We start from the raw sequence: 18,724 nt of genomic DNA on the forward strand, positions 1-18,724 counted from the left end.
TTCCCCACCCAGAGCCCCGCACCAGCAGTGCAGGGCTGGCTGTGTGCTCCGGTGCAGTCATGTAAAGTGTGGTCACAAGGGGACTGGCAGCTGGTGCGGCTCCTCCTGCCCAAGAACGTGGCCTTTGTGGGCATGAGTGGGGGACCAGGCTGCCTCGGAGGGCTGGGGACGGGTGTGTTGGATGCAGCCCCAGCAGGGGCTGTGGGGAGGGTGTCACCTGTGAGGTGCTGCTTCCCCGGGGTGTGAGCCGATGCCTGTACATGGGATTTCCTGAAATGTGCAGGCCTTTTTGTGATGCTTCAGTCATGCTCCTACTTACCAGATTTTTGCTGAAGCCCCTGTCACCAAGAGCCAAATTTAATGGAGTAGAAAAGGGTACCCGAGCAGAGCTGCAGAGGTTGGCAACTCAGTGCCAGAGGCATTTACTGCTGTGCAAGGAGCTGTTCCGTCAGTGAGCTGCAGTGATTGCCCAGGCTCCTTGCTGAAACCACAGCTTCACCCAGCAGCACGCAGCACCAGCTTTTGTTTCTCTGTGATAACTTATTAGCCCTGATAACTCATTAAGTGGTGGGGAACTTGAACACGCGTTGTTGCCTTCCTGGCCCAGCTCCTCCAGCATCGGTCATGCATGGGCTTGGTACCGTCCTGCTCAGCGGAGGCAGGTCTGTGCGCGGCTGCAGATGCACCTGAGCTTCCAGGAGAAGGCAGACACTCAACACGGAGCCTCTGTCTCACCCATGGCCTGCCATGCACTATCTGAGGCACTACAAGCCAGACCGAGGACCGAAAATGCTCAACACACCTCAGGCTTCTTACCCACTTGGCCCCAGGATGGCTGGCCTGGAGCAGTGACACCAAACCCAGGCTGGGCTCGTTCTGGGGAGCCTGTTGGGGATTTTGCTGTCAGTGTGGTCTCCTGGAACAGCCGGAGCATCCGTTAGGCTGCGCGGGGCTGGCGTGCTGTGTTTGTGAAACCTGCTGTGCTTGCGGTTGACCAGAGCGCTGAAATAAGCCCGGCCGGAATTGGTGCACTGCTCTGTATCCTGATGTGGTGAGCAGCTCCGACCAGCGAGGGTGGGGGCATCCCCACTGGGGTGACTGGTGGCAGCAGGACCGGGGGGGCTTGGCAGCACCGGCATAAGGACCGTGCACAGGGCCCCGCTGGCGCCCGGAAAGCTCAGCCTGGCACTAACGGAACTGTGATAAAAATGAACGTGACCAGGACAGTGGTGCGGGGGAGATTAATGTCAGATTGTCAGAGGGGAGGAAACTAAGGCAGACAGCACTCAAGCAGATACTGGAGCGTGGCGGGGGGGCGAAGCGGGTAGATGCTGCTTTTCCCGGCGTTGTTGCATCTGCAGAGCTGCATCCCCCCCTACAGCATTTGAGGAGAGAGGAAAGGACGGAGGGTTTGCCTGAAGCATGTGCATCACCCTTGCCAACCCCTGCCCTGCAAATCCACCTCTGCAGGTGGGAGACCTGCCCGTCCGTACCGGCCCAAGCACTAACATCGGCAGCGCTTGCTGGCTGATGCATCACTGCACATCTCTTGTACCGAGTTTGCTGGTGTTTCCCACCAGCAAAGCTTTGGCTGTGACAGGAGAGCTCTTGGCTGCAGAAAGGTGCTTGGCCATGGCTGCCTGCAGGAACAAAGCTCCCCTCGTCGTTGCTGCCAGCCGCTTAGGCCTTGCCTGCGTTGCCTGAGAAGCCGGATTGTTCAGTGTTTCCCACACCACCTGGTCCCCTGGCATCACTACAGCTTCTCCAGGACCCCACAACTTCCAGCCATGCAGGTACAAGAGCTCCTGGCAGGCCTTCTTTTCTCCATCACCTTTGGTGACCACAGTGGTAGCTTTCTCTCCAGTTCTTGTTTCTCAGCTGCTCTGTTGGGCAATATTCACGTCTGATGGGTCCTATGCTCTTTCCCACCTGAATGAGGGATCCATGTCCCTATCCATCGCCTCCCTTCCCCACTCCCCATGGTGCCCTGGGCTCTTTGTGCACCTCTCCTAGGGAAGTATCCAGCCCCTCAAAACCTGCCTATGGCATCGTCCCAAACAAACAAATCTCACCAGGTTAAGCCAGAGAAAAGGCAGTCCCAAAGCAGGGCTGAACTAGCCCCAGGAGCTGGGCTCCGGTGGGGTCGTGTCCACCCTGGTCTCACCTTCACCCCACGTCCCTCCCGCATCCCTCTCCACACGGGGTTCGGCTCCGTCCTGACCCGGCAGAGCAGCAAAACTCCTAAAAACTCCCAGCCAGGGTGGGCAGAGGCGGGGGAACGACGTTCCAGTTCCAGGAGGTGGCTCCGCTGTCGCCCGTGTCGCTGCGGGCGGCCCCGGTCCCGGCCCGGCGGCGGCGGCGGGCGAAGCGCGGGGCTGCAGGGACACCTGGTGGCCGCCGGCCTCGCTGCGGCCCCGGGAAGCGGCCGGCACCCTCCGCCGGGCAGGGGGACACCCTGGGGAGCAGGGGCAGCGAGAGGACCCGGAGAGTGCCCCGTCCTGGGAGCCGTGATGGGGAATCGCGATGATGAAATCCTGGGGTACGGCTCGGGGGCTACGGACGCTCGTTTTACGTGCAGCATCCGCCGAGCTGCAGCTCCTTCTTTTCTGCCGTAAGAAGGAGAAGAAGAGGAACTAAAGACTTTCCCTTCCCCTAGGCTGGGTGAAGAGTGAGGGAGAGGCATTTTTCCAGCCTAGCCTCTTTCTAGTTTGGTTTCCTTCTCCCCTCTTTGCAGGTCTGTGAGGGGAATGGATGGAGCACGCGTTCGTGTGCCCGCTGAGCTGCTGCAAAGGTGACGCTTGCTCCTGTTTGTCAAGTTGGAGGTGGCTGGTGCCGGTGCTGGAGCAGACGGTCCAAGGTACAAACAGCAGCGGTGGGTGACAGTGTCACCTTCTGTGAGCAGCAAAGGGTGAATCTTCCAGGAGCGAGGAGCCAAGAGACCAGTGTTTGTGCGGTGCCCGTCGGTCTCAGCCGTGCTTGTTCCCTCACCGTATGTGTTGGACAATTAGAGATGCTGAAAGTAGGTGATGAAAACCAAATTCTGCTTGCAAGTCATTAACAAAGAACAAGGACAATGAATTTTTTTGCTGCCCTCCAGCAGATTTGTTGCCTGTTCATAAAGCTGCTGTGCAGAGGAACCCTGTGGCACCGGTGTCCTGTGTCTCAAAGGCAGCAAAAGCTCCTGCCTGGCCTGCTCCTCCAGCATGGGGCTATCCTAAGGCTGAGGCTACGTGAAATTTTGGAAGCAGAGCTGGCCTGGGACATGGCGTGGCCTGTGCCAGCGAAGGCAGGGGGCACTGCGGGCACAGGAACCGTCGGGGCGGGGGCGAGGAGGGAGGGCAGGCAGGGTGCAAGCCCGGCTTGCTGCCCCTGGGATGTACATTCTCCTCCTGCCTTCCCAGCTCCTGCGGGACCAGCTGGCAGCAACGCTGTTCCCTTCACCAGAGTGCTCTTGGGCTGTTGGCTGCGATAAAGCAAAGAGGTTTTCACATCCACTTGCTTGCTGGAAGTCTGCAGCCTGGTTTGGGGATCAGGCTCGCTCATTCATTTCTCTGGATGATGCCGAGTACTTCAGCTCCTGCAGCTCTGTCCCACCAGCTCTGTTTCAAACAAGCCAGGTTTTTTATATCCCAAACAGCAGTCCCTGCTATCAGGGACCAGTGAGCTCTGTTAGGATGCTCACTCAGATGCTCTGGTTCTATAACTCCTTTTTTAGCTATTACACCTAAGTAATTCACCTCCCCCAGTGCTAGTACTTGCTTGATCCTCCATCCCTGAGCTCTCACCTTGTCCCTCCTAACTGCTGCTGTGGATTTGCTCTTTCAGCACTGCCTCCTCTAAATCCTCCTCAGCCCTCTCTGAATGCCTCCTGTTTGTACAATTGCTACCAACAGTTACAATTAAAGTGTACTGGCATAAACATCAACCCTTTGAGCAGCAGGAAAGTGTGGTCATGGCTGCCTGAGATCCTGTGGAGAACAGGGCAGGGAGCAGAGGTGTGTTCCCAGTGGCTGGCCATGAGTTTGTCCTGGTCCTTATGGGCATGCAAGGAACAGAAGTAAGCAGGAGAGGGACGAGTCCCCTTTCACGGTGGGGTGAGGAGAGCTGTGCTTCTCTTGCACAGCCCCTTGGGGAGCCAGGTAAACCAGGTGCCTGCTAGAAAACCCTTGGAAGAAAATCCACCCATGGATTTTGGTGGCAAGTTGCTCGTGAGCCTCATCCCGCGCAGCTGGCGCTGGGTCAGGACACCAGCCTGGCTTTAGGAGCAGCATCCCCTGGGGGCTGCGCTGAGCTTCTTGTTGCCATTTCCTTCACTGGTCCCTTTTTCTCTTTGCATGGCAGGTTTATCGAAGAGGTGCCGAGCATCGCCTTCCCCGTCCCCACTCTGAACTGATGCCACCGTGATTCTCTGCGTGAAAATTTCACCCTGGCAGGATATTTGGTAAACCAGCACCTCTGGTCTTTGGTCCAAGCCCTGGACCACTCCGGTTTGGACTAGCTCAAGAGTCAGAAGGCAAGAAGTGCTCAGGGCCTTTTTGCTTGTGTACCTGGCTGAGAGCAAAGACTCGTCATAATGATGAGCTCTGGGACAGATCCTTGCATGGCCACTCAGTAGCCTCATACAGCTGGGAACTGGGAAGTACGGGGAGAGAGGGCCCTTGTGTCCCCTGGGGATGGATGCGATGGGGGTGGGTGACCAGAGGCACAGTGACACGGAGGCAGCGGCAGCGCCTGTGTGCCTGGGGCAACATCTCCTCCAAGCGAGGAGGGACCCAACGCGATGTGCAGTGTGGCTCCTGCTTTAGCGGTGAGCTCGCCGTTTCTCGGCTGCTCGCCCCTGTGCTCTCGGAGGTGTTACGACGGGGTGTCCTCTCTTGCAAGTGTCCGATGCCGTGCCGAACTCAGAGGCACGGGATGCTCTCAGGCTGCTCTTTGCTCAGGTCAGCTTTACCAGCCGGCAGCTGTCGGGTTGCCGCAGCTGCATCCCTGCTGGCCAAGTGATGCTCTGCATCCCTCAGCTCTGCCACGTGGGCCACTGCCATGCACAGCCCTCGTGTCCCGATGGGAGAGGACGCTCCCCACTGCTCGTGGAGCCCTGGGGCACAGCGGCTGCGCAGAGACACGTAGGTGGCACCTATGGGGGACCTTGCTGAGCCAAAACCAACAAAGCCAGGTCTGGCTGGTCACCGCAGGCGAGGCCCACGCTGACCTGCAGAGCTTCCCCAGCCGCGGCGAGCGTGGCTGCTGCCCTCAGGAAGGAGGCGGCAGCTCGAAGGCACAACACGGTGCCCAGCACAAGGTGGCGGCAGGGCTGGGTGGGGAGGACGGGGGTCCCGGCCAGCCCGCCATGGCTCCAGCAGGGTGGGCCACCTCGGTTGTGTCTCAAGACCCTGGGGTGGCCCCGGAGGAGCTCCCAGGGCCCAGGGGACGTTTCCTGTTTGCTGCCCGCGCTGAAGCATCGGCCCTTCAACCGCCGCCAGCGCTCCGCTTCCGGCAGGGGCTCCCGCCCGGAGCCCCCCTGCACTATCAGCTCGCCAGATGCCTTTTTCAGGATACTGTGGTAAAACTGTGCTGGGCAGGCGCTGTCATTTGGGGTTTTCTCTCGTGTCAGCCTCGAAGACAAATTAGGTGAGGAGGAGCGAGAGAGGGGGGAAAGAAAAAAAAAATAATTAAACCATTAAAAAAAAAAAAAAAGAAAAAGAAAGATGCTCGCTGGCATCCTCAGCCAGGGCTGGCCCGTGCGCCGGCGCGGCAATGGGTCCCCCAAGCGGCGGGGCCGGCGGCGGGACAGGGCCGGGCAGGGCGGGCTGGGGTGGCCGCCATGGTTGTGTGTCCTCTGGGGAGGTGTCGGCCTCTAGTGGTGGAGGAGGCGGTGAGGTGTCATGGTGGCACCATGGGACCACCAGGGCCATGGGGACCTTGTCCATTACCCCAGCCCTGGCACTGCCCCGTGTCCCTGAGAACCTCATGTCCGTCTGTCCAACCCCTCCAGGGATGGTGACTCCAGCACTGCCCTGGGCAGCCTGTTCCAATGCCCCACAGCCCTTTGGGGAAGAAATTGTTCCCCAGATCCAACCTCAGCCTCCCCTGGCGCAACTTGAGGCCATTTCCTCTGGTCCTGGCGCTTGTTCCTGGGGAGCAGAGCCCGACCCCCCTGGCTCCAAGCTCCTTTCAGGCAGGTCAGAGATCAGAAGGTCTCCCCTCAGCTCCTGTTCTCCAGCTGAACCCCCAGCTCCCTCAGCCGCTCCCCATAAGATGACGTTGAGCAACCACCGGACTGGGTGGACTGGTAGACAAGCAGCACCACTGGGGAGGGAGGGAGGGAAATGGTCAAAGAGCACGTGGGGAAGTCTGTCCGTCTGTCTGCAGAGCTGTGCAGGGGGTGGCCGTCAGGTCTTGGTGTCCCCAAGGAGCTGTGCCCCACTATGGGGGATGGTCCATGGGCAGATGAAGGGGGATAGACCACAGATGCTGTTTGTCCTGGGAGCTCGCCAAAAACCCCTGTGCTGGTGCGGGGTGTGCAGACAGGTGTGCCCATGAGTGTGCAGGCGGGTGTGTGCTCCTCGAGGCTGTGACTCAGCAGGTGACATTAAAGCACGGCTTTGCATGTGGCCCTTGGCCTGTGCTCCGGCTGTCCCTGCCTCCCTGGGAACTGGGGGGTCAGGTTGGCTGGATGAGGTGTTGCTGAACTGCATGAGCTTTTGGACGTGCGTCCTCGGGGGGCACAGAGACGTGGCACCCTCTAGAGCCAACTGCAGACCTGTAGGATTTCCTCTGAGTTAAGCCCGGTGAGTTTAGTTGGTTGGATGCTGAAAAAAAAGGAAAGGTGCTGGATGCCTGTGGAGTAGAGGGGAGGTATCAGCGCGGGGAGGGGAGACGGGGTCAACGATGGCACGGAAATAGTGCTGGGCTATCCCCACCCATGGGGGTGGACGTGGGGCTGGCTGGGGTCAGAGGGTGTGGGGGGGAGTTACAGCGCACCTGACTATAAAACCCAATTTTCTTTCCAGCGTCTGAGTCTGAGCATCCGCCAGAGAATGGGTTGGACCTCTTGCATGAGCCTTCAGTTCTATAGTTTCCCTTGGAGAAGCCGAAGAAGGAGAAGTTCTCTGGCTGCCCGGGATGCCCAGGAGAAATTCGGGGTGCAGGTAGCACCATGGTGAGAAGGGGGGCTGTGGGGTTTGGGGGGAGCCACCTGCCACCCCCTGTGAAGCAGGTGGCTGTGCTGAGCTGGGGACCTGAAATCATGGCTGCTCGCTTTCACCGGCAAATCTTGCATTTGTGTGGTTTCCTTTTCCTTCTTGTATGTACACTTTTTTTTTTTTTTTACTTTTTTTCTTTTTTTTTCCCCCTTCTCTCTTCATTTTGTTCCCTTTGCTATGGAGGCAAATTTCACCCCTTCCAAACTTTTGTCTCCAAACTCTGCACAGGAGCAAAACCAAATCAGAGTCCCAGCAGGCTTCACCTTTAACTACCTGTGAGATATTAATCTGCTGGAGGGTCTTAAGTGCTCGTTTATCTGAGCCTTCCTTTTCCTTCTGCTACTCTGCAGTTCCCTTGGCAGATGCCTCCCAATTCTTGATGGCCTCTCCAGCCGATTTTTTCTGAACAAGGTGATGCCCACCAGGAGTCACCATCCCTGGAGGTATCTGAAAGTATAGGTGAGGTTCTTAAGGGCGTGGTTTAGTGACATGTAGGTTATGGTTGAGCTTGATGATCTTAAGGGTCTCTTCCAACCAAAATGATTCTATAAGTGAACTTCCTAATGCATAAAAGTTTCTGTGCAGAGCAGCAGAGACACAGTCCGGTTCTTTTGCAGCTCTCAGCCCTCTCTGAAAGGCCTGGCTGGTTTTGGAGGCAGCAGGAGGATGGAAGTTGTCCTCTCCAGCAGCTTGGGATTCCCCCTGCCCACAGGTCTCAGTTTAGGTGGCCACAAGCAGAGCTGAAGGGACGAGGAGCCCTCGTGCCCGGATTCCCTGGTGGCAGCACCTATAACCCTGCCTAACGTTGGCTGTGAAGCTTTGGGAACCTGCTGGCTCCGGTTCCTCACACTCGATGAGTTTCCAAGCCTGGAAGAAACAAGGGATATCCTTGGAAAATGGCAGCTGGAGTTCAGGGAGATCCCAAAGCCAGCCCAAAAATGGTGCCAGCAAGGCCAGGCCTGGCCAAGGACCCGCTGGACTGGCCTGGTGGCAGAGGCCAGAGTGGCCACCTGGGCCCATCTAATGTTGTTTTGGGAAGAGCGACTCTGCCTCCTCACATCTGAATTTTAATCTCACTTCAGCACAGACCAGTGAGAGCTGGCAGTGGTACAATAGGTGTTTGCTTTTTGTGATGTTAATCTGAATCCCAGCATTGCCATAAAAATATTGTGGTTTTTTGCCAGTCTCCTGATTTTCTTTTGAGCATGTTACGACAGGACAAGGGGTGATGGTTTTAAACTAAAGGAGGGAGATTCAGGCTGGACATGAGGAAGAAATTGTTGCTTCTGAGGGTGGTGAGAGCCTGGCCCAGGTTGGCCAGAGAGGTGGTGGATGAACCATCCCTGGAGACATCCCAGGCCAGGCTGGACGGGGCTCTGAGCAACCTGAGCTGGTGCAGATGTCCCTGCTCATGGCAGGGGTTGGGTGAGCTTTGAAGGTCCTTTCCAACTCAAACTGTTCTATGACCTTTTTGAAACCTTCTTGGATGCATTTATGGTTTGGAAAACCCAACCACAAGAGCGAGGTTTTGCAGGTAGATGCCCTCACAACGGAGGGGCAAGATGGCAGGACACGGACAGCTGACAGCCTTTCTGGCCCAATGACCCCACCCCACAGATTGGAGGCTGCTCCCTTTAAATTTAGCAAAGCCAAACAGCTACAGCCCTAATTGATCCATTTGGTGACATCAGCTGTTGTTGCTCCAGCTCTTCCCCCAGCTCCTGGAGACCCTGAGCTCCTGGTGGGTGTTGCGGTTTTTTCTTTTTCCTTTTCTAGTTTATTCTCAGGAGGAAATTTGCAGGAATCCAGAAATTGCTCTGTTTTCTAGGTCACTTTGTTGCTGTGTGTTTGTTGAGAGGGTTCCCTGATGTATGTGGTGCTGCAGGCTGTTGTCACAGATGTCACCCTGCCCCTCTTGCGGGGCTCGGCAGGGAGCCTGTGTGCTTTGGGGTGGGGGGTGCCTCCTCCAACAGTTCTGGGGGTCGCTGGCACAGGGAGCAAGTACAAAGGTTGGGGACCACTCTGGGGGGTGAATCTCACCCTGGGGAATGTCAAACCATGTGTCCCCCCATCCTATTTCATAGCCCAGTTGAAAAGTGTGTAGGAGCCAGGACCTGCCTGCCTGGAGTCTCCTGCCTGCCCCAAGGAGCTGCATGAAGCCTCAGCACAGGGATGTCCCTGGGCCACTCCAAATTGCCCTGTCCCTGTGTGAGCTGGCCCTGAAGGAGCAGGGTGGGGAGCAGCAGACAGGTTTGGGGTGCACAGCATTTTGTGGCTGCCTGGGAGCTGTGGGGAGAGTAGCAGAGCATCTCTTCTTGCAGATTGTTTTATTTTCAGCCTCTGGAATTGGGGCAGCTCTCCTTGGAGACTAGAGGCTTTTTTTTCTTTTTTCCTGGGGCTGGCTGCGTTCATCCTATTCGTAGATCCTGGCTCTGCAGCCATGGTTGCCACGAACAAGTAGGATCTGAAGCTGCCCAGCAGCCGCAGGGGTTGAGGTGGGTGTGATCAGAGCCCCACAGCAAAATGAGACACAGCGACAGACTGTCAGCCCCACAGGGCTTTGATGCCACAGGCACAAGGCGGTCCTGTCTCCTTGGGGGTTCGGGCTGCCTAGGAAGCCTGGCAGAGGTGGGATGTGGGGAAGGAAGGGTGGTACTGCCTGCTCTCTGCCAGGTGAATAGAAAGTTAAGGGTATCTTTGGGACCATGTTTGATCCCTCTTCCCCCCGCACCTGCTGGCGCTGCTCTGGGTGCAGCAGGCAGCCTGTTTGGCTTCAGATGCCTTCAGGACCTCCATGAGGTCTCTGTGTTTTGGCTTGAGGGGTTAACCATGATTTATCTGATTTTAGCTGTTTGTCATCCCCACCCTGGTCAGGCAGGACTCAGGGGTTCAGCGCCTCTGCCTCCCCCAACCCAGGCACAACACATAAAGGCGAGGCAGCGCCGGTTTTATTTCAAAGTAGAACAAAGGTGTGTTTTATTCTTTCTGGATATGCGACATTCAGATTTGCCACAAGCGTGTCTGCGCTCAGACGGGCTGGTTGTGCGCATTTAGTCAGGGCACATCTACACAGGGAAAACCGAAAGCGGGAGACTGTTTTATAACTTGACTGAGTCTCACCTCTGGTAAAGAAGCCCTGTTAAACAGCGCGATGGCATGGTCCCTCGCACAGCACGTGTTGCTGAGCAGACAGGCTCTATAGAAAAACCTAAAACCAAAATGTACTTTCAGATATTTCACATCAACTTTCCCCCTAATTTTGCTGGGAAGGAGTTTTGGCTCAAAATGTATCCACTCCCAGGCCTCTCATCTCCTCTCCCCTCCACCCGGTCACTAAACCAGAGAGTTACAGCGCATCGAGAATGTTGTCGATCTTGGTGACCAGGTCCTGGCGCTTGTTGGAATGCATCTTCTCGTTCTCGATGTACGTGTCCTTTTTGAGCTTGCCGGCTACCAGCCGCTCGGCCTCAACCGAGGACTTCAGAACGAGCTCCTTGACTTGGCCATCGAGCTTCTGAATTTCACTTACCTTATAGGGGTGAGAAACAAAGGGAATATTAGAGGAGACAAAAAAACATCCCTACAGTGAAGCTGCAACAGGAGATGGTAAAGCTGGAGCAAAAGATTAAGTCAGTGCTAAGTGGAAACACCTCCAGTTCCTGAATATTGTCTCCTGAGCCATCGTCACCTCCCTGGCATCACATTAGGAGGAACATCTAATGAATGGATAATTAAGCAGAGCAGATAAAGAGGCTCAGAGGACCCAAGAGCCACGCTGGCAAGAGATGGGTGCAATGACTATAAAGTGTTTCCTGATAAATTTTTAAAGGCTTCAAGCTAAAACAATTACGACAGCTGGAAGCTGTGACCATACAGTTCACGGTGTGCAAGAAGCAGGTCTGCAATGACAGAGCTACTCTTCGAGTTACTAACAGACTAAGCAATGTGGTTGTCAGTTGAATGGACACTGGAGAGTAAAGTGTCCCCCACTTGGGGTTAAGTGGCTGTTCCAGGTAAGTGTTGAAATACAGCAGAGGGAGGACAGTGGGTGTGCGTTCCCTGTGCTGCGGCTTTCAACGTGCTACAGCGAAATACCCCCTGAGGAGCATCACATTACCAAAATTCTGTCAGCACCAAATTCACAGGTGCAAGAAAAGAAGAGATGAGGGAGAAGATTTTGGTTTGGTTGGTATCAGTAGCGAAGTCAAAACTGATAACGTGTTGATAGTTTCCGTTTTTGCCCAAGTGTCGCTGCCACGAGCTCAATGAGAAGCATCAGCATTGTGTTATAAAAGCATTAATCTGTACTTATGCAGCTGGTTCAAGGGTTATTTAAGAAACACCACAAGCAGTTGTTTACCAGCAGCAGTTGCAGGGTTGCGTGACCAGGATGACTGCAAAAAGAACAAACATCTTCACACCTCATGGCAGGGAGCAAGCCATTTTCAGAGGAGAAAAAAAAAATACAGACTGCAGAAACTAAACTCCACATTTAAACTCATCTAGAATATTGATAGATCCAAGAATAGGACAGCTTAAAAAACAAATCAGAATTTCTTACTTTATCACATAAGTCAGAGCCTTCCGTCTTCAGTTTAGACTGCAGAGAGGCTATTTCATTTGTCAGGGCCTTGTGCTCCATCTCCAAAGACTTTTTGCCGCTGTTGAGAGTGGAGATGTCCCGTGACTGCTTGTATTTATTCACCGCTTCATCAAAGTGACGGTACAGCCCAAGTCTCTTGTTCACCAGAGTAAGCACTTGCTCTGTGATGCAGGCGACCTTCATCCTCGCTTCAGCAGCTGGATCCTGCAAAGGGACAGAAGGGAAGATCAAAGCAGTTGTATCTTTGAGCTGCATCAAGCCACACTTGCAGGACTGTTACAGAAACTGCTCCCTTTGCAATGAAGTCAACTGACAGAAATTAGCTGAATGGTACAAGGACTGAATACGGCAAGAACCTTTCAGCACTCAGCCCAACCAATAGCTTAACAAAAGCTATTAATAAGTAAAAATGTTGCAGGAGAACTGCACACATCCCTGCTCCTGAGGGATGGATTCCTTTTCATTCAAAAGGATGGAAACTCAGGTTGGCCTTGGCAGACCAGTTCGAATCCTGCAGGAGTGTCAGTGCTCAGGGCTCTATTAAAGCATCTAGGAAATGTATCCCATTGCCAGGGAAATTCAGTAGAGAATTACTGGTATGAAAAATCTCCACCCAGCAGCTGAATAAGCCACTAACACTCCCTCAGGGCTCTTCATCATACGGCACCTTAGTGATGGAGAAATCCAGCCTCACGTAGACGATCACAGTGAAGAACAAGATGTAAAAGGCTCCAACCACCAACAGAGGCTCCTGCAGCATCAAGATTTTGTTGAAGGTGTAATGAACCTAGGAGAGAAGTTCGAAACACTGAGCAATGAACCACGTTACTGTGGGAGATAACTCCTCTTCTCAGGCAGCAGCAGAACTGGCCATGCAGTCCAGCACACATTTATTTCTGGAATCCAATATGGGTGTTTTGACGGTGCCACCTAATTCGGGAGGTGAAACTGCTCAGGCAAACCATGCAGAGAGGCCACACTCACCACGATGTCTTGGATGTGCTGCTCCACCAGGTTGCTCTTGTGTGCCACAATAACCGGACGCCCAAAAGTGTCCAGGTAAGTGTAGTGAAGCTCGTCTGAAGCACGACTGATTTCGTAGGGACTGTCCACATGGATATTCCTGCGGACAAAGCCAGAGTCCCATATGACTGTACAGTATTTGAGATGATGTAACCTAAGACTTGGCTGGCCAACTGTGGCCTCCAGCATAAGGCCAATTATGCAGATTAAACGATGCTCAAAAAGGAAGCAAAGCTGTGTTCCAAAGTCTCCTCCACATGCACAGTCATGGTTTTGTTTCACTGTCTTCAGGCCATTAGAGCAGGCTGGAGAATTGCCACCAGCACAGCATCATCTGCAGTGACAAGCCAGCAGTAATAACACTTACTTGGCACCTTCTGGGAGGATGATCTTGACAGTCAAGGAGTCCGTAACTTGCTCATCAAATACATGGTCAACAAACCTCATTTTCAGGGCATATTGATCACCTAAGGGAGTGCAGACCAGAAGGCGGTTACAATTCCTCAAAGAACAAGGGGCAGCCTTGAAGCTCAGCTCCCAACAGAAGCAAGAGCAGAATCTGGATGGACACGTTGTGCAGCAGGGGGCACCAGCTCACTCGCATATATTTTAACCAGATGTCTACAAAAACCTCAAGGCAGCACAGAAAAGAAGGTGGATTTGCATATTCTAGAAATAATAGCTAGCAACTGCTGTTGCTAAGGTGCAGAGTACTGCAGCTTTGAATTCTTTACTGTACAGCAACCACCTTTAAACACTGAGAAGAATGTTTCTTATTCCCGTCCCCTGTGCCACCCACCGAGATTGTAGAGGTATTCATAGCTCGGCAGGTTATAGCCGATGATGTAATGGGTTTTCCAGCCTCCAAAAAGCGGGAAGCGGGGACGGATCTCCATCTCCACAGAGTCATCCAGGACAAGGAGGTGGCTGGTGGAGATGTTTCCAATTTCATCTCGGTAATAGACGTCCTGAGCGGCAGCTGGGAGAATGGTCTGTATGGAGAGAAGTGACAGCCAGCACATTAGCTCGGGGTTATTTCCAGCGAAACCAGCAAAACCAATAATGCCGTTAAGCAGCGGGAAACTGCACTCCCATGTGAAAGATGACAAAATACCTGTTCAGTTGCACGAGTGGTAAAATTGTGCTATTATAAGCAACCAGCCACAGAAGTGACTGCCAGCACTAAAATCACTTGGCTTCTAAATTAATATGTTTCCTCCAGCCCAGTTTCAAATATCCCAGACAGCGAGGGATCTCATCATGCTCACCAGGACAGCAATTCCCTTTTCACTCCAGGCCACTGCCCCAGCTCACTGAGCTTTCTGGCTTTATGCTCAGCAAAATGGGATTTCTCTTTGGCTGCACCACCTTAGAGAATTACAACAATCAATCCTGGAGGCTACAAGCAGCGAGAAAGGTTTTGGTTCAGATGAAAACACATAATGCTTATCACATCTGGCTAGCAGAGCCACAGCTCTAACTCTCATCGAGTGCTTTGTGAGCCAGGAATGAATGGGTGAGTTTCCAATTAGTACTGTTCAACATGATGTGGATATGACAGAGAAGGCAACTCTGAAAGTAAGAGGGTGAGGACAGAACGAATGGCCCTTGCACAGTAGAAAATGGAAAGCAGTGCTGTCAGCACAGGGATTAAAGGTTTTAGAGCGTCCCTGAGATTGGAGGGGTGCCCTGGTGTATGCAGTTTGTTTGGCCAACAGATGCAGTAAAGCATAGAACCTCCTAATTTTACCTCCAAAAGCCATTCCTATGCAGCATGAGCCTTCTCTGAAAATAGATCAGAGCTTAAATATTCCCTTATTACTTGGGTATAGTCACCAAAGAAAAGGAAGAGGACAACTTAACTTTTTTTTTTTCCCTCTGGGGATGCAAGAAAGGAGGAAGCCACAGTAATAAAAACCAAAACAAAACAACAAACTTATGCAAAATGTCAACCTTAAAAGACTTGACAGAAGAGATCCCACTATCTGGCTGTCTCTGGTAGTCGTATCTGGAGAAAGGTCCTTTCAGCACCGCTCCTGTGTGCTTCAAATCAACCGTCTCTTCAACCGCAATGTTTCCCCAGTGAGACACCTCAATGACTCGGGTCATACTGGTGATGGTCAGGAACGGACTGTTATTTTCATAGTGCACCTTCAGGGTGTCCTAACAAGCAGAAAAGACAAACTGTTAGACACGTAGTGAGGAGCAACCTCCCCTCACAATTATGCGTCTCCATGTCCCACAGAGAAACCTCCTTGAAAGACTCTGCAGAGGTGACACAGGCCTGACCTGCGATACTTAGACAGAAGCCTCCGCTTCCCACTTTGCGGCCTCTGAGACGCAGGCGCCGTGTCTGCGAGATGCCCTCTGCAGAGCCACAACCTCTTTGCACAGACGTACCTGGCTGTACGGAGGAATGTCCTTGAAGGGGCCGTATTCAATCGTGTCTTCGGTGCGGGAAGGGTTGCCCAGCTTGGTGTAACTCTCCACATTCCTAGAGGCCAGCTTGACCCGGGTTGTCTGGGTCTTGGTGAAGTATGGTGAGTAGAAATAGTGATTTCCTTCAAAGACCACAAACTGCTTCTCGCTTTGGGTGATATGGGTGGGGTAGGGCTGCAGGACATGCGTGAAAACCATCTCGACAGATACACGGACCTTGGCTCCTGGTGCCAAAGGGGACGGCAGCTTCACAGAGAAGAATTTTCCACTGGTAGGGAGAACAGGTAAGTTATGCGAGATCTCCTATGAGCGAGTGATCAGACCCAACCTCTGCAACATCCCCTGTGGACGGGAACTCCTATATATAATATATATCATGTGTACATGTATTTTACATTTATATTGTGTATTTTACTCGCTCCTCTAAGGCATACAGATGTCTCTTCCCAGAGGGTGTGTGTACTCTGGACTGGGGAATGCAACACAGGGTGAACTGCGTCCTGGCACAATTAGACTTTGCTTCACAGAGGTGCTTGGGTTCCCTGAATAGTGACACACTCCCCTCTGTAATTTCGCACTTCTAAAGCATGCTTCAGCAGGGGATTTTCATTCTTTTCCAGATAACAAGAATTATTTGAACCAGAGGAAGCATGTGCAAATGTCCAGAAGACAAATCACAAACATCTTAGGCGCCTGTTCCCACAAAGTCTGCTTGTTCTCAGCTTTTTGCCCGCAGGATCTGAAACTAAGGAAGGGCCACGGTTTTGGACGGAGGTACAACAGACAGAAATGAGATTTCACCAATCCTGTAAGGACGCACCGGATGGACCAAGGTGATGACAGAAGAGAATGGGCTTCAAACCATGCCTGGTGGCCCAAGGGCAGGATCATGAGGCCTCCAGCTATGTCAGAAACCCTGGTCCACCCTGGCCATTTAACTCCCTTCAAGCCCGCAGCACCGTGCTTCTGACCCACTCTCCGAGCACCCTTGATTTCTCATCTCTCACGCTCACAAAGCACCCGCCAGCCTGGTCTGGCAGCACGTGTGCCATGTCCCAAGCTTGGCAGTGCGGAGCCTCGGGCAATATCAGCATCTCCTGTCCCTGCAGCGAGCAACGGCCCGCGCTGGGCTGCACATCGCAGAGTGAGAGCAGGGCTTTGGGGACACAGCCAAAGAGCACTTAAAACCTCTCTGTAATCACCACTTCAGGCCCCAAAAGGAAGCAATGGGGAAGAGCAGGACTGGAGCTATAATGTTTCTGTTACCTGATGTCCTTTAATGAAGGACCAGGACATTACTTAAGGCACTGAGTACACGAGACTAAGCACAGCTGAGCCCCCTCGAAAGCAGCTGAGCTGCATTTAAGAGAGATTTTCTCCCTTATAGGGCTCTCCCCTCAGGGGCAGCTTTGGGTGGCTGTGAGGAGCAGGGATGTGCTGCTTGTGTTAGGTTCAGTGCAGAGACCTAGAACTACGTGTGCCATCTCGCAAGGAATGAGTATGTGAGGGAGGGGAATGACTTCTCTGGGGCTGCAGGAATTGGGTTTGGCTGCTTGTGTGAACCGTGTTCCTCAGCTCTGCAGAGCCCCGGGAACAGAGTGGATCTTTTCAGGAACAAAAGACTCTAAAGATCTCCAGGTATTTGGGACTGGGGTAATATTTCTGCTCCACCCTGAGGACAATGGTAGAACCCAGCTGCACAATTCCAGGTACTGACCTTAGAGGGTGACACTCACCTTTTGCCCTTAACTTTAGTCTCTCTCACTTCCAAGGTGTTCTCCTCTTCTTCCTCCCCCTTCACCTGTTCCAAAACATCAATCTGATCAGTGTGTGGCTGTTTAAAAGATTTAATGTGTCCAGGGCAAACTTGAAACAGTCCCTATCCACTTTTATGGGTGCATGCTGCCCCAGAAAGAACAAGTTGATAGATAACTACTTATAAAAGAGCTATTTTGAAAATATTTTCATTAATACAAATTGCAGTGTGGTCAGTGTGCGTGAACAGACTCTGGAGATTTCTGATAACCCTTTAAAGTTCCCCTCGGGCTGGTTCCCAAGCCAGCAGAGTCATTGTAACTTGTGCAAATAAGAGTCTTGGTCAACTGCTTTTGTGATTTGTGTTTTCTACAGCAGCTGCGGAGCGAGCAGGCCACGGGAACCTGCCTTGGCCAGAGAGCAAAACTGACATCACTGCAAATACTCCTGGGGGTAGAAGAACCATCTTGCACTTACATCTCCTGCGGTAAGAATGGCCTACCCCTGGCCAATAAGAAAGATGGGGACAGGCTTTTCAGCAGGGCCTGTTGCAACAGGACAAGGGGTGATGGTTTTAAACTAAAGGAGGGAGATTCAGGCTGGACAGGAGGAAGAAATTGTTGGCCCTGAGGGTGGTGAGAGCCTGGCCCAGGTTGGCCAGAGAGGTGGTGGCTGAACCATCCCTGGAGACATCCCAGGCCAGGCTGGACGGGGCTCTGAGCAACCTGAGCTGGTGCAGATGTCCCTGCTCGTGGCAGGGGGGCCCTGGGGGCCTGGGGAGGGCCCTGCAACACAAACCCTCCTGCGACTCCACGTCCCACCCCGGGCCTGCACTGCCTGGGGCTGCAGCTCCGGCCGAGGGGCCGCGCATACGCTCATTAACGTTAATTAGCATCTCTCTCTATTCTCACCGCCTCCCCCCCGGCCCCGCTTTCCCCGGTACCGCCAGACCCGCCGTGTTCGCCGCTCCCCGGGCCCGGCAGCGCGGCCGCCCCGCCGGGAGCGCTGGTGCCGACGTGTCCGTGCGGCCGCGGGGCCCGGGCAGCGCTCAGCCCGCCCCGGGACCCCGGCCCCGCCGGCCCCGCTCACCTGCACGCCCAGGTAGGCCAGGCGGGGCTCCAGCCCGGGCTCCAGCGCCAGCACGAAGGACGGGGCGGCCGCGCCGCCCGCCGCGTTGGCCAGGCTGAGCTCGGCCGAGACTTTGGCCAGGTGGGTGCTGAGGTCCACGGAGCGCCGCGCCTCCTCCAGCAGCAGCTCGGCCGAGGCGCCGGCGGCCGCCAGGGAGAGGAGCAGGCACAGCAGCCCCGCCATGGCCGGACACACCGCGCGGGGAGGGCACAAGATGGCGGCGCCCGCGCTGGACGGGGACGGGACAAGATGGCGGCGCCCACAGCGGGGAGATGGCTCAGGATGGCGGCGCCCAGCGGCGCTTGAGGACCCTCCCTCCTCCCGCGCGGGGAAGGGCGGCGGCGCGAGTGCCTGAGGGGAAAGGCCGCGCTGGGGACGCCCAGCTCTGGGTCGCTCAGCGCAGGGCAGACATAGAATCGTAGAATCATTTTGGTTGGAAGAGACCCTCAGGATCATCGAGTCCAACCATAACCTAACTCTAGCACTAAACCATGTCCCTAAGAGCCTCGTCTAAATGTCTTTTAAACCCCTCCAGGGATGGTGACTGCACCGCTGCCCTGGGCAGCCTGTTCAA

At 54.1% G+C, this 18,724-nt stretch overlaps 1 protein-coding gene across 1 annotated transcript; it reads right to left on the reverse strand.

Annotated features, from left to right (window-relative positions):
- Positions 1-10,148: 10,148 nt before the first annotated feature.
- RPN1 (ribophorin I) lies at positions 10,149-18,362 on the reverse strand. The gene is made up of 10 exons (XM_065642868.1): positions 18,112-18,362; positions 17,004-17,068; positions 15,229-15,535; positions 14,782-14,991; positions 13,628-13,820; positions 13,196-13,295; positions 12,790-12,928; positions 12,473-12,592; positions 11,764-12,009; positions 10,149-10,731 (listed from the first exon to the last, which is right to left on the reverse strand). The coding sequence occupies exons 1-10, from the start codon at positions 18,331-18,333 to the stop codon at positions 10,549-10,551; spliced, it is 1,785 nt and encodes a 594-aa protein (XP_065498940.1). The 5' UTR covers positions 18,334-18,362; the 3' UTR covers positions 10,149-10,548.
- Between the last annotated feature and the right edge of the window lie 362 nt (positions 18,363-18,724).

Source organism: Caloenas nicobarica, chromosome 11 (genome assembly GCF_036013445.1).
Source record: "Caloenas nicobarica isolate bCalNic1 chromosome 11, bCalNic1.hap1, whole genome shotgun sequence".
Classification (NCBI taxonomy): Eukaryota; Metazoa; Chordata; class Aves; order Columbiformes; family Columbidae; genus Caloenas; species Caloenas nicobarica.

Coding starts and splice junctions, on each gene's coding strand:
- RPN1 (XM_065642868.1), bottom strand. CDS start 18,333: ATGGCGGGGCTGCTGTGCCTGCTCCTCTCCCTGGCGGCCGCCGGCGCC. Junction 15,536..17,003: donor ACTAAAGTTAAGGGCAAAAG/GTGAGTGTCACC, acceptor TCTCCCTACCAG/TGGAAAATTCTTCTCTGTGA. Junction 12,593..12,789: donor AGCACATCCAAGACATCGTG/GTGAGTGTGGCC, acceptor CTTCTCTCCTAG/GTTCATTACACCTTCAACAA.